This window comes from Lissotriton vulgaris, chromosome 7, assembly GCF_964263255.1.
Source record: "Lissotriton vulgaris chromosome 7, aLisVul1.2, whole genome shotgun sequence".
Taxonomy (NCBI): Eukaryota; Metazoa; Chordata; class Amphibia; order Caudata; family Salamandridae; genus Lissotriton; species Lissotriton vulgaris.
Window position 1 is genome coordinate 1538663798 of NC_141695.1, and position 15055 is coordinate 1538678852.

Consider the following 15055-nt stretch of genomic DNA (forward strand, 5'->3'; position numbering starts at 1 on the left):
TTCTTGGTATTACTTTACCTTTTGATTAAATTTTTCACGGCTGATCTTCTTCATAGGTTCAGTCATCATGCCATGGAACATTCTGCAAAGTGGGAAATTCAAGTGCATGAATTTTTTTTTTTTTTTTGAAACAACAGTCTTAAAAGCCCCTTTTGTGTTGGTAACTAATATGGATTTACACTACATTACGCCAACAACGGAAGTAAGTGCTAAGGGCCTATGCTACGGTGTATAGTACTCTGGTACAAGGGACACGGACTGTGTTCCAAGATATATCATACTATGTAATAAACATATACAAATCACACAGAAAACAAACTTTAGGAAAAGAGTTTGGGATTTCCAACATAAAGTTCAAATTTAGCAGTGAACATTCTCGGATAGGACAAGCGCACACCTATAACATTTTCAAGGTAGCTACCACTGAAGTATTCAGGTGAAACCAAAATGAATTACCAAAATGAAGATTGACAGAAGGAAAAAGATACAAATCAAAACTCTAATTGAGGATCATTTAATGGAACAAATGTATGTGGGCTTTACTCTCACTAAAATGACCAACCCATAAAAATGACTCATTCTGTGGATAACCCATTAGAACATTCAGGATGTTGTGTGTGGTGGTGGAACTTGACAGGGCACTGGCAGGTTTTTAGTGGCAAAGGGAGATTGGTCCAGAATCACATGTGGTTCTGCTCAAGGCCTGTGCTGGGATACGCACTGGTGTTTTTAAAGTGCAATGTCCTCCTGGATGGTACCCTCAGAGTGGCTGTACAATGAGATAAGAAGGTGAAAAAATACAAAGGAATCTTTGGGGACATACGAAAAAGTATAATCAATTTTGAAGATGATGTTCCAGATGACAATTGTCATGTATTTACACAATTGGTTCTGCTTATTATTAGACCCCTCCCATATCTCCTTGACATGGACATACAAGGTCAAGATACCCCCAAGCTCTGCCTCCAGTCTCCCCCTCTTCACACACTGTACTTTCAAGTTGTTCATCCCCCATAGAACTATGCGTGTTTTGTTATGAGAAGCAGCTGAACTTAGCCCACACATATATTGTTGGACTGTTTACAACACCCCCCCCCGCATACACACACTCTCTACCTCTTATTCTACTTTCATGCTACGCCACTTATCCTTATAACCCCCGGGTGTATGCCTAACACATTAATACTGAAAACACCAAATGTTAACAAGATGTTGAGGTAAGTTCTTTTGTCTTAATGTCTTCTTGTGAGACAGAGATAAAGGTGGTCAGACCTCCTTTTGCCTGGCCTGACTTAGAAGGGATGGCTGGGGACGGATATTAAGCATACCCATCAATGTAAGGCAGGCCCTTGAGCCAGCTCTCGATAGATTATGGTATATTATTTTACCAGCGTTCTCCAGTCTGGATTTTCTAGCTTAGTATACAAACCCACCACATTCCATGAGATAATACTTTAAGTCTTTGCCTGGTTAATCCCAAAACTCATAGGGGCAGATTTACAAGCCCCGTGCGCCACATTGCGTCCCTATTCCCCATGTTAAAAGGGACATAAAAGTGGCACACAGGGCTTGTAAATCTGCCCCAAAGCTTTTTGTGCAGGTGTGAATATCGTTAGGAGTTTTGGGATAGACTAACACTTAAAATGCACTTTGGCCATACACTGTCAATCCATGTGCTACTTTGCGCCAACATTTGTACTGACTATGGCGGGATATTTTGGGCCACGGAGTAGCTGAAAATACGTTTTTTTTGCAACTCACAAGTAATGCTACCATAGGTGATACCTTCCACCATAACCATCTATATAATCGGGAACTGTCGATATAAAACGGCCCCAGATTAATAACTTTTCACACGAAAACATGATGAGACTCTAGGCAGGCAAGGTGGAAATGTTTCTGATACTCACTCAATTCCTCCAATCAGATTGACTTTGACATCTTCAACTTCTGAGCTGCAACTGGTGATAGTGAAGGAGGGGAGCCCATCGCTGGTCTTTGTGATATTGATGACAGCGTTGACGCAAATTCCATCCAGGTTCAGAATGCTGGATCCTTGGTCTTTCCTGGAAAGGGAAATAAAATATATCATATTAAATATAAAATATATCATAAATATAAACATAAAATATATCATACAAAAAATATATATATAAAATATATCATCCTTATCTAACATATGGATGATAGTTAGAATGAGTAGTGCTCTATGCATTTCTAAATAAAAGAAGACTGCAATGCAGGAACTTTATTAATATTTCTCATTCACAGCACTATGCATGTTTAAGTAATCAGAATATATCATGGTATTTATTCAGTCTAGAGACAATTTTGTATTTTTATTTAGAACACTACAGCTGTCTGAGATTTTGTTAAAGCCAACATCACCACCATTCATGCAAATTAATTCCTGATATTGTCTTTTAACTTGTCATTCTAATAATAGTTATGAGAATCACATTACGGTCTTTCCTCAATAGTTTTTTTCGGTTAAAGTTGATATTAAAATAATAAGACATTAGCTATATTGTTTTTCTCACAGCCCCCATATTTTCATCATATTCTTAGGTTGTCTCTTTAGAGTTTCTACAGTATACATTTATTGGGTGTTTCTGGCAGGTACAAAATAATTTACACCTAAACAGGTGGCCCAGAAATGATCTACTGTATCGACATCTAAATTAAGTAGCGAAAGGCTTCGGTGAAGTTTGTGACGAAAGCATTTTGAATGGCCCCTCATGCTTTTCTGTTTTTTCACCGCGTATTGGTAATGGCGCCTCAATATCCTTAGAGTAATATTTTATACTTCCATGTGTACTCCTTTGACCTGCTATTCGCACCTTTCTGTCTCCTCTTTTCAGTTTTCCTTTGCCCCATTTCAGTTTTCCTTGCACACGGCACCTTCTTTGTACATCTGCCTCATATCACTCTCGCCACTGCACATCTGCCTCCCATTTTTACACTTCTCCTTTCTTGCTTGTACATTATCTGCTATCCCTTACCTTTTATGCTTTCTAGGAAATTCTTACCTAACCCTGGTTCTCTCTCATACACGGATTCTCTGGCACATGTGGAAGCCCCTCCCCCACCCAAGAACAAACCTATCAGAGACGTGGACATCGAAAGCAGGAGCTTCCCATCCCTCTAGAAGCCACATCACCCTTTGTGATGGTTTTCTCCAGCTGCTCTTGATGCCTGCTGTTGTTTGCCTCCTAGAGCTGGCAGGTTTGCTTTCCCCAGAATGGACCAACAAGCCACAGCACGCAAAGATCCATTGATTTACTTGCTTCCTTTTTATACTACTGCTAACTTTACTCAGGTTCGCACTTCACTCATATACTTGCAAATGCTTTCAGGAGACATTATTTTCAGCGTCCTTGTTTTTTTTTAAGGCGCTGTTAGGTTGAGAAACACCTGTAATTAAACCCCATTGGAGTGTAGGAAATTTGCCATTATTTATATATATATATATATATATATATATGAGAACAGATCACTCTCCAACTTCCTTCCGGCGAATAGAGAGAGACACGAACCACTGGAAGGTATGGCTTGATGTTGATTTTATTCCTCAAAATATGACGCGTTTCGGAAGGCACTAGTCCTTGCTCACATATATATGTACCGCTAGGTTTCATATAATACCCACAAAAGCCTAATTGTAGGCCACGCTTACCATAACGTGAACAGAAACGGAGAGCTGGAGAGCTGGCTTGCTCTTCCACCCACTAGATACCAAGCAATATCATCAATCTATTCATTATTTCACACTGCAGCACATTGCAAAATGCCAAAGGCTAAATACCCAGGGTAACTAAACCATAATTCCGGTAAATCGCAGTAAGCCTAAGAAATGTGTGCAATGATCAGCACAAATCTGAACGAAACCTGTCAGGGGGAGGCATATCATCCACACTCCTAAACCAATCCATTTCAGTTTCAGCAGGACGGCCTCACTGACAAGATTTATCAAAGCATTCATTACATCTGATAATCCACCCACCACAAATTAAAAAACCCTGTCAACAGTTCTATTCCCACCATAACAGATTATTTAGAGAACTAGTCCTGTCATCTCCCTGCAACTCTGCAGATGAATGTTGCTAATAAATATTTCAACACAAGTAGGGCAAGTATTAAAAGGTGGGGTCAGAATATGACTCATGATTGGTCGAAAGCATAGCACTATTGGACAGTTAGAAATGCACAGCCCTCCCTTAAAAGAATATATTAGACAAGTCCAGAAGAGCATCCCCTTTGGGTCCAGATTTAATTAGCCCTCAACCTGCTCTTGAGAACTACTCTAAATATTCTAGGAAATTACAGAGTTGAGATGTTAATTATTACTCCTGTCATATCAGCTCAATACTGCACAAGCCTGATGCCCTGATCTCAGATCTTAGGGAACTTAGAACTACTTCCATACAGAGTGCATAAGTGGTCACCCAAAGGGTATTATCTTCTTTCACAAAAGTGAGTCTTGACCAAGGCCCTCATTATGAGTTGGGCGGAATAGAGTAAGCTATTTATCACGGATGTACGGCTTTACAACGCGTACATTTACATCGCGTGCCATTACAACGCGTTTTTTTCAATGCAAGTCGTTACCACGACCTGCGTTGGAGGGGGTGCGGACTCAGGAATTTTTTAATTTACTATTCCAACACCAGCCTACATCAGTAGGGAAGGTGTTGGATAGTAAATTAAATAATTCCTTGTCCTGCAATGCCCTCCAGCGCAAGTCGTGGTAACGACTTGCGTTGAAAAGACCGCGTTGTAACGGCACGGCAGTGTAACAGCCGCGTCGTAAAGGCTGTTCACCATTTATCACAAATGGTAAATACCTTCATTCTGTGTTTCAATTAGGAAAACAAGGCGGGAAACTGACAATTGTTTTTTAACACTAGAATTCTGCATGTTTTTCCCTTTTCCCCACACTTTTTCTCCCAATACATTTCAGCCAGATTGCCATATAGGATATAGGATAGCATGAAACAGAATAGCGTAGCACCGCAATAGCACAACCAGACGGGCGACAACATAACATGATATAACCTCTGTTTAAAAGTAATGGCAAGATGTAAGGATTTATCTGCGCAGCTCACTGGAGTATAAACAATCGCTCTATATACTTTCATCAGTCAGATCAAAAAAAGTTAAAGAAATACAAGGAAGATTTTTGGAAATACAAATGCAGCCATTTTCATCTGAAAAGCCAAATATTGTCCAGAAAACAGTGGGGGAAGTAAATGAGACGTTTTAAGGCACGGACAAAGTGCCGTCCTCACCATTTCTGGGGGCCCCATGATAGACACAGCTCTGGTCTGCAGAGACTGGTTCCCTGGTGACCTTGAATAATTCTTAAACAGACTGTTTTAAATACTGTTCGCCTTTAATTTACTGTTAATGTGGGTGATGTGTGAGAGTCTATAACAGATATTTTACAGATAAATGTTGTGCGTATTTTTCATGGAATATCCATACAAAGTTTTTTTGAACAAATCGGGACCTCACATATCAGAAATGGGAGGGGGGCAGAAAGATTATGGGTAGTAATACTAGCAAGCTGCTGCTGTGTTTCAATATTAAAAACACACGTCATCCCCCAATATTAGGTGTAAACAAATTTAGGGGCAGATTTACAAGCCCCTTGCGCCTCTTTTGCGCCACCGCTGCGTCACTTTTGTGACCCAGCGGCGGCGCAAAAGATGCGCCATGATGCGGGCTATTTACAACGTGAAGCATCTGGGAGATGCGTCACGTTGTAAAGCCCTGCGCCTTAAGGAGGCGTTCCGGCGCAGGGGGGTAGGGGGGGCGTTCCTGCGCAGGAACGCCTCCTAAAAGTGGCTGAGTGAAATCTGCAAGATTTCACTCAGTCACTTTTAGGCCAATGCTACGTCAAAACCTTGCGCCTGCTTGAAGCAGGCCTAAGGCTTGACGCAGCATTAGTGGTATGGGCCCCCCAGAGCATTGCTTCAGCTGCGTCGTGCTTGCGACACAACTCCAGCAATGCGCCGCTTTACGTCACGCATCTGTGCCATTTTTGCCCCATGGTGCGCCGCATTGTAAATGCGGTGCATCATGGGTGAGGGAGGCATGGCGCACAATTACTGGCGCATCCCTACTAATTTGCAGGGATGCGCCAGTAATTGTAAACATGCCCCTTAGAATTTAGACAGTGTGTGAATGTGCAATTTCAGTGACCTATACAGAGAGGGCTTGAAAGAGCTGAAATTGGATCAAAAATACAAAGCGTTATGAACAGGGGTCCCCAAAATACGTTTAGCCCTGGGCCCCAACATCTTAAAGATGTCCCTGGGGCAAGTTAGTTGATCATTAACATTGACTGCCTCTGAAAAAAGAAATTATAATAATGCCAAATTTGAACTGAAAGAGAATTGCTGAAGAGTTGTGCCCTGTACTGTTTGCTTCCCTAAACTGTTCGCATGATATGATTGCTAAGCACGTGAATCGACTGGTATACTTACACCACCCAGCTGTTAATCTTCCATTTATTACTGATTTCTGCCCTGCTGTTAGAGATTGTCAAATGGATCCCAGTCCCCGGGATGAAGGTGATATTTGCGTCAGAAATACTGAACTTGTTTATTTTGATGCTGCAAGTAAAAAAAAAGAAAATCTGTATATTAGCTACAACCTCTGCAAAATGTTGACAAAAAGAACAAAAAAGAGTAAAACGTAATCTCAATTCATGTTGGTGCTGGTTATGAGCATTTTTATCCAGCGTGTTATGTTATAACAGATTTTCTTCTTTCTTTTACATTTTACTTTATTTTTTTACAGTCTAGTGTAGCCTAATTTGTGATTCTAATGCCATGAATATATTTCTTTTGAAAATAAAACATAAAATTACTTAAAACATCTAACTACAAATTATAAAAAGCATAATTACCAGGCCCTTTATTCCAAATGTTGGAGCAACATCTATTTTTAATTCAGTACACATTTTTTGTTAATGTATTTAAAAAAACATTGACATGTATAGGTTTATATTTTGAGGTGCTTTGGTAAACTATTGAAAAAAAAAAATATATATATATATATATATATATATATATATATATATATATATATATATATATATATATATATATATATATATATATATATATATATATATATATATATATATATATATATATATATATATATATAGAGAGAGAGAGAGAGAGAGAGAGAGATAGATGGAGAGAGAGTGTGTGTTGTCAGTTTAGGCCAAAGACATTCCTACTCACTCAGTGACTGCATAGTCCACTTCAACTTTGAGGTTTGCCTTCCCATGCATGTCTCCAATTGGGAGAGAGGTCAACATTGGCTCCAGGAAGTGTATGGCCGTCTGAGCACCTGAAGAGGAGGAAAAAATTAACATAAGAGAAGCTAAGCGGGAATTGAAGTATTGGGTTGAGCAGTCTGTTTTTCGGTGTACGTTGAAGGAAGATGAAAACACGAAATAATTTCAGAACTGAAAAGTCGCATATGCAAGCAACATGCCTCCTTGAGAGAAGTGACCACCACTGACATCTAAAATCATATCCCCTTTAATAGCCCTCCGACATCTAGATTTTAGAGAATCGTTTTGACACAAATAATAATGATTTTGGTGATAATATTCCGTAGATGATATCTGATATGTTTTTAAGCAGCCTTTCCCCGCATTGGGAGAGGTTTGTCCCCCATCAATTTTACCTCATTCCCATCAGTTAATAGATCTTTTGCTTTCTGGGGCCTTTCATCAAATAAATGTTAATTTTGAAGCCTGCCGTTATGCAATATGAGGTATTTACAACAGGTCTGCACCACCACTATTTTTTACGCTACAGTGGTACAGGCCAGTGGCGTAACACAGGCCCCGCATCCCTAGCGGTGCGGGGGAAAGCTCTAGGGGGCCCCCTCAGCACAATATTCTGGCCAGAGAACACCTAATTGAGTCTAGAGGGGACCCTCTATAAACCTTGCAGGGGGGCCACCTCAAGTTTAGTTACACCAGTGGCACAGGCCTCTCAATCATATCTAGTGGCGACACAAAGTCACCTTTGGCCTCATAGATATAGAGTAAGGCAGCGCAAAGCACTGCCTTGTCTTACTCTGCATCAAGGAAGCTTTCCATGGGTGTTGTGGGGTTTTCCAACGCAACACCCATGGATTTTGATACTGCCCTTGACTTACAAATTCACTTAAAGCCGGGGCACCACCAAAACAATACACCTCCCTAGAGAAGGCGCAACTAGGAGAAATGTTGTTAGATTTGGGGGTCTCTAGTTGGCACAGGTAGGTACTTGTGACAAAAAGGGACCCTTGCCTCTACTCAGGGTAAGGGGGTACACGTCTAAAATAATCCCTGCTCACCCCCTTGGTATCTTTGCACGAGCAGACAGGCTTATCTCAGAGGCAGTGTGTAAAGCATTTGTGAACACATACAGTAATCTAGTGACAACACTACAGATGGACACCACACAAGTTTTATGTTAAAAATAAGTATTCTTTATATAGATTTAACACAGGATCACAAACAACAGAAATCCCCAAAACTGTACTTAAAATGGTAGTTTTAGCTTACTTCTCTTTAGTTCTTAAAGTGCAAAACTTTGAGTCAATGTACCTTAAGATGTGAAACGCTGGGCATTGAAAGTGTTGCAAGATGGATATGCGGCAAAGATCGGGAGCAAAGAAATAATGATGTCAAATTGTTCCTGATGCGGCATGCTTCTCTGATGTTGCGAGAAGTCTCGGTTCAATGCATCAGCTGCAGTGGTGACACCCTTGTTCAGTGGTGCGACGACAGCGGCTTTGGCAGCAACAGTCTTTTCTGACGATGCGAGACGCTTCCCCTCGATGCGACAACTGCAGCGGCGACACCCTTGTTTAGTGATGCGACAGCAGCAGGTCCGACGGCGGCGTGCTTCTCTGTGGATGCGAGGCCCTTCGTGTGATGCCATTATAGATAATGGGGTAACCCTTAAAGTCAAGACGGACATGGGCGCAATGCGATAATGCAAACAGTGGTCCGTGACAGAACCTTCAGGAATAATTTCTAACTATACGTTGTATATATCGTTACAACCAGGTTAGCCAATAACCATGAATAAGCGGAGAACTTTTCATGCATAATCACCTTATTTATGCATGAAACGTTCTCTGCTTATTCATGGTTATTGGCTAACCTAGTTATAACGATATATACAACGTATAGTTAGAAATTATTCCTGAAGGTTCTGGTCACGGACCACTGTTTTCATTCCTTCTTGTGATGCGGTGCAATGAGACAGCTACATCAGCGACTTCCTTATTCAGTGATGCGACGGCAGCGGCTGCGACGGGGACACGCTTCTTCCTCGTTGCGACACACTTCTCTTGATGTGGTGCAATGCGTCAGCTACAGTGGCAGCATCCACGATGCGATGATAGCGGCTGCGACGATGACACGCTTCTGCCTCTTGAGTCGCGCTTCCAGCTCCTTGCGACACGCAGTCCCTCAGAAGGGCCAAAACAGCAGCAGGCACTCCCAAAGATCTCTGGGGAGCTGGGGGTTGAAGTCTGTTGTCCCTGATACTTCAGCAGGAGGCAAGCTCTTCTCTCAAGCCCTTGGAGACCCTTCACAAGTTGAAATAAAGCACACAAAGTTCCTTTCTCCTTTCTTTGGCAACCACTGTAGGCCAATCCCCCAATCAGCACTTCAGCTTAGGGATAGTCTCTCCTCAGTTTCTTCAGGTTCCTCTCCTCAGCAAAGGTTTCTTGTTGTTGTCCAAAAGTGGTCTAAATTCTTGGGATCAGGGTCCCAATACTTATACGCCAAAATCCTTTGTCCTCAGAGGGCAGAGGGGACTTTGCCTAGTCCAAACCAGTTCTGGCGCACTCTGTTTACATGACTTCTTCTTTCCTTTCACAGTGCAGGGCAGAGACATCAGACGAACACAAGGTGCAATTCCTCCCTTTCATTTAGATGCAGTTCTCTCCATTCACCACTGGGCTGACTCACCCTGTCTCCTGGAATCCCCCATCCCCTGTCACTCAAACTCCAGGCAAGTAATACACAACCTAGCAGGGGAAGGCTTGGATGGCTAGACGAGAAAATACCTACTTTCTAAAAGTGGTACACAGAATGTTAAAACCAACTTCACTAAAAGATGTATTTTATCATTCGGAGTTCAGGCATACTAAACTCGAATTTCTATCTAGTTCCCTGAGTAAGTTTATTAGATTATAAGATGTAATAATCAAACTGCCCATTCTGGCCTATGGGGAAAAGGTAGCCTTTCAATACTGTACTTCACTATTAGGACATGCCACACATACCAGGGCATGTCCTACCTTATACTTACAATGCACCCTGCATTTGGGCCTACCATAGGGGTGTCTGATATGAAAAAAGGGAGGATTTATGGACTGGCAAGTGGGTGTACGTGCCCAGTCAACATGGCAGTATCAGACTGCACACAAGCTCTGCAATGGCAGACCTGAAACACACTTTTACAGGCTGCTTCTGTGGGTGGCACAACCAGTGCTCCAAGCCCACCAGCAGCATTTGGTTTACAGGCCCTGGGCACATGCAGTGCACTGTACTAGGGGCTGACAAGTAAACCAAACCAGCGAATCATGGAGTTACTAATCAATGCATCAATTTACAATAGGGAGAGTATATGCACTTTAGCACTGTTCAGCAGTGGTAAAGTACCCAGAGTCATAAAACAGCCAACAACAGGTCAGAAAAATAGAGGAGGAAGGCAAAAAGTTCAGGGATGACCCTGCAAAAAAGGCCAAGTCCAACAGCTACATTCTGCAGACCACATAGAATGAGAAAAACGCCTCTGTGGATTGTTTTTGTGTAGGAAGGGGGAAACAGCCATTACAAATCAGCTGTCACTAAGCGATACATTTACAATGCAGCGCTTACAACGCGACTACTGTCACCGTGCATAGCCTTTACCACACGTGAATTTACAGCGATTATGCCTTTATCACTCATGCCTTTACAATGAATTACATTGTAAACGTATGAACGGTAAAGGCGTAGGCGTGGTATAGGCGATAAAGGCACATGCATGTTAAAGGTAATCATCGTCTTTACCTCATTCAGCTGTGACGAAAGCCGAATACCTACTGCACCTGGAAGAAACCGGTGACAGGATAGACATCATATGGCCTTGTCCCCCCTTTTCCTGCCATAGACATGGGTAATGCACACAAGAGTGTTTTGGGACTCTGCCTGGATTGGGATTGGGAGTAGGTTTTAGGGCTCAGGAATTAAATGCTCAGGGCTGGGGGTGGGTTTTTTAAAGGGCTGGGCGCTGTGGGGCGGGGGTTGCACAAGGGGGCGGTTTGAGGACTCGGGGATATGATTGGGATCAGGAGTAGGGTTGTGGATGCCGGCCAGGTGTGGGATTGGGTTTAGGGAGGGCAATGTAAAGCGGGCCGCGCCGGGGTCTAGGTTTAGGGCTCAGGGTTGGAGTGTTTTTTTCTATTAGGGGTGGTGGCCATTGAGGTAGTGCCAGTGGCCAGTTTTAGGGCTCAGGTCTGGTAGAGAGGTGTTTTTGTTTTTGAGGAAAAAACATTTACTATGCATATGCTTTTACCATTTATGCAGTAACAACAAAATTCCTTGTAAAGGCATGCGTAGTGAAGGCATAATCATTGTAACATACAGTCGGGTTAAGGTAATGCGTGGTAAAAGTACCCGCGTTGTAATAACCACTGCATTGTAAACGCATGCATAGTAGCCGAAAGCATGGTTCCATCATACAACTGCATGAAGGTGCCCCATCCTGCACAAAAATAATCCTGCCAACAACGCTGATGCCCTTGCATTATGGTGCAAGGTTATCTGCGTTGGTGCTAGGCAACAAATTGAGCGCTGGCTGAAAGGACATGAATATGCCGTATATCATAAATACGGCCCATTCCTGTACTTTCCTTTTGACCTAGGGCAATGCAGCAAAGTGAATTGCTGCCCTTCCCTGCACCCAAAGTTTTTAAATGAGGACCTTGGTCTCCATAGTGAAAAAAAAGGATGTATTTGCCAAAGATGTACTAAAACCTGCATGCTATAATGATTTTATGTATTGTTTCCATAATAATTTTATTATAACAATTTGTTATACTTCCAGTACAGTTTTCTTTTTTCTCACCAATAGCTGGTCATTACTGATTATACCATATTATTATCTTGTGACTACTTCCTTATTGTTTATTTCTACTATATAAACAAATGTATTTTTTCACTTTTCCTTTCTTCATCTTTTTAATCTACTCACGTTTCTTTATGCTTTATTGAATTTTCCGTCAACTATTACATTTAATGTATTTACAGTTGATATTGTTTATGACACGTAAGTTTTCAAAACACAAATAATTTTTTTTTTAAATTACTTACAAATATTGCATATTTTTAAATATTACATTTTTGCTAGTAATATTTTTTATTGCAATTATATGTCCTAATAAAACATATTTAAATGTAAAACAACTGCCTCGTTATGGGTTTAAATTCCGGCAGGCACCAGTCAAATGCTCATCCTTCTAAGGCTGGTAAGTTGAGCTCCGTTAAGGAGGGTAATAACAACCGGTGCCCTCATTAGTTCTCTCAAGACTCCCCAAGCCAACATTTTTGAGCCACGGGAACACCTGGGCAAAAACCCACGGCGAGCTAAGAAACTATGGGCCCGATTCACAGAATGAACTTAAGACTCAATCCTAAACTTACTACTATTTTGGTATTCACAAAATGCACTTACTATTTTTGGCATTCACAGAATGAACTTACTTCTTTTGGTATTCACAGAAGTTAGGATTTTGTCTTAAATTTGTCTTAAGACAAACTTAAGACAGTTTTAATACAGATTTTAGACAAAATCATAACTTCTGTGAATACCAAAAGTAGTAAGTTCATTCTGTGAATGCCAAAAGGAGTAAGTGCATTCTGTGAATACCAAAATAGTAGTAAGTTTAACATTGAGTCTTAAGTTCATTCTATGAATCGGGCCCTATCACACTAAATGAATATCATTTGGATGATCATGAACTTAAAAAGTTCTCCAAGGAGGGTTTCAGTGTTTCAAGACAACAAATCTTGCCATGGAGTGTTTCTATGACAAACTCGAACCCCAACAGGAATACCACTTTTATAACAGTGAGCTATTAGCATTTTATTTTGTTCGTTGCTCCTCATTCATACCTTTTTACACCTAGAACAGACAAGCCCTGCAGAGACAGGAGAGTGTTCATGCAATTCATGCACCTGACATCACGTGACTCCCTCCACCTAACTCAAACGCCTTCTGCACCTGCATTGAAGGTAAGATGAAAGACCACGTGGCATATCATCAACGAGGCGATATAAAATTATAGCCACTTTTGCGTCCATTTTCATACGAAAAGCGGCGATAATTTAATCGCCTAATCAGCAAGGTCATGCTGTTGCGTGAAACCTTGCATCAGCGCCTGTTGGCTGAACGCCCAGCTTTGCATCTCTAATGAGATGCAAAGTGGGCGTTCCTGCCCTGGCATTACTGGAGAAATATCGCTAAGCGACATTTCTCCAATTAACAAGGGGCACGCTAACCTGCAGAGCGACAAGCAAAGTAACCTCTGTTATCGCTACTTTCATTACGCCTGTTTCGAGACTGACTTAGCCATGATATCCTATGTAAGGTGGATATCATGGCTAAGTATGCCTCGCCCTATCATCAAGCTAACTCCAAACTTTGTGGGATTATCGCTGGATTTCCAGCGATAATCTCACATTTGGCAGTTAGCGCTTGGAATTTTAGGACACCCCCCGCGCCGCACGGCCACCAGCTGCTGCGTGTGCCTCCCGCCTGCCTGCCTCGCTGCCCCGGCTGCCGCCGTGTGACCACGCCCCCTGCCACCGAACGGCGTGGTCTCCTACGTTGTAGCGCTGTGCTCGCCTGACCTGCAGGCTCCTGTACCTCGTTCTCTTGCTGTGCCCCCCACTGCTTGTTGAGCTATTTTGCTCATTTGTATTGTATTGTGATTTTGTTTTTTTCGCCTGTTTCTCGCTCCCCCCGGTCTCCTCCCTACCCGCTCCCCGCCTCCCGCCACCGCTGCTAACCACGCCCCCTTTTTCTTTCTGTACCCTCCCCGCTCCCGCCTCCCAGCTGCTCCGCCCTCCCTCGCACTCCGCCATATATGGCGACCGTGCGAACGCGCAGCCGTCACGCGCAGCGGGCGCGCCGATTGTGCGCCGAAGGCGCGCCAAAGGTAAGCCCGTCTGCGCCCGTCCGCGCCTGGACCGCGCCCAGTGCCAGGACCCCTGACCCCCACCGACGGAAGACGACCCGACTGTCCTACGACGCCACCGAACTCATCGCACTCAACACCGGCGGGATCCCTGATGCTACCGAGCCACTCCGAAGCGCACCCACGGACCCTTCAGCTGCCACGTCTGCAAGTTCACCTGCATCCGGACCTGCCTCGCACCAGCACCCGCCAAGCCGAACACCAGCAGCAACCACCTCAAGTGCATCCTGCTCAACACCCGCTCCGTCCACAGACACGCCATCGAACTCTGGAACCTCCTCGACACCACAGCTCCTGACGTTGCCTTCCTCACGGAAACCTGGATGAACGACTCCTCAGCACCCGACATCACCATCGCCATCCCAGAGGGATACAAGATCACCCGAAGAGACCCGGAGGAGGCATTGCCATCATCCACAGGGACACCATCCACATCACGACCAACACCGACGACACCCTGACAACCGCCGAACACCTGCACTTCCAGATCCGCACCGACCCGAACACCACCCTCAGAGGCACCCTGATCTACCGACCCCCGGGACCACGCACACAATTCAGCGAGGACATCGCCAACTTCGTCACCCCGCATGCCCTCCCCTCCGCTGACTACATCCTCCTGAAGGACCTCAACTTCCACCTGGAGAACAACAACGACCGCAACACCATCACCCTGCTCGACAACCTCGCCAACCTCGGACTCAAGCAGCTGGTGTCCACCCCCACCCACCTCGCCGGACACACACTCAACGCCGTCTTCTCATCCAGCAAAGACATAGCC

The 15055-nt window shown here is 43.4% G+C and overlaps 1 protein-coding gene across 1 annotated transcript in view; it reads right to left on the reverse strand.

Annotated features, from left to right (window-relative positions):
• The window catches only part of LOC147705954 (BPI fold-containing family C protein-like), a 60981-nt gene that overhangs the window by 34057 nt on the left and 11869 nt on the right, over window positions 1-15055 (reverse strand). Inside the window, exons 3-6 of the mRNA XM_086932420.1 lie at window positions 7257-7365; window positions 6489-6617; window positions 1911-2066; window positions 19-82 (exon numbers count right to left, since the gene is read on the reverse strand). Coding sequence (XP_086788546.1) covers window positions 19-82; window positions 1911-2066; window positions 6489-6617; window positions 7257-7365 — 458 coding nt within the window. The remainder of the gene's footprint in view (window positions 1-18; window positions 83-1910; window positions 2067-6488; window positions 6618-7256; window positions 7366-15055) is intronic.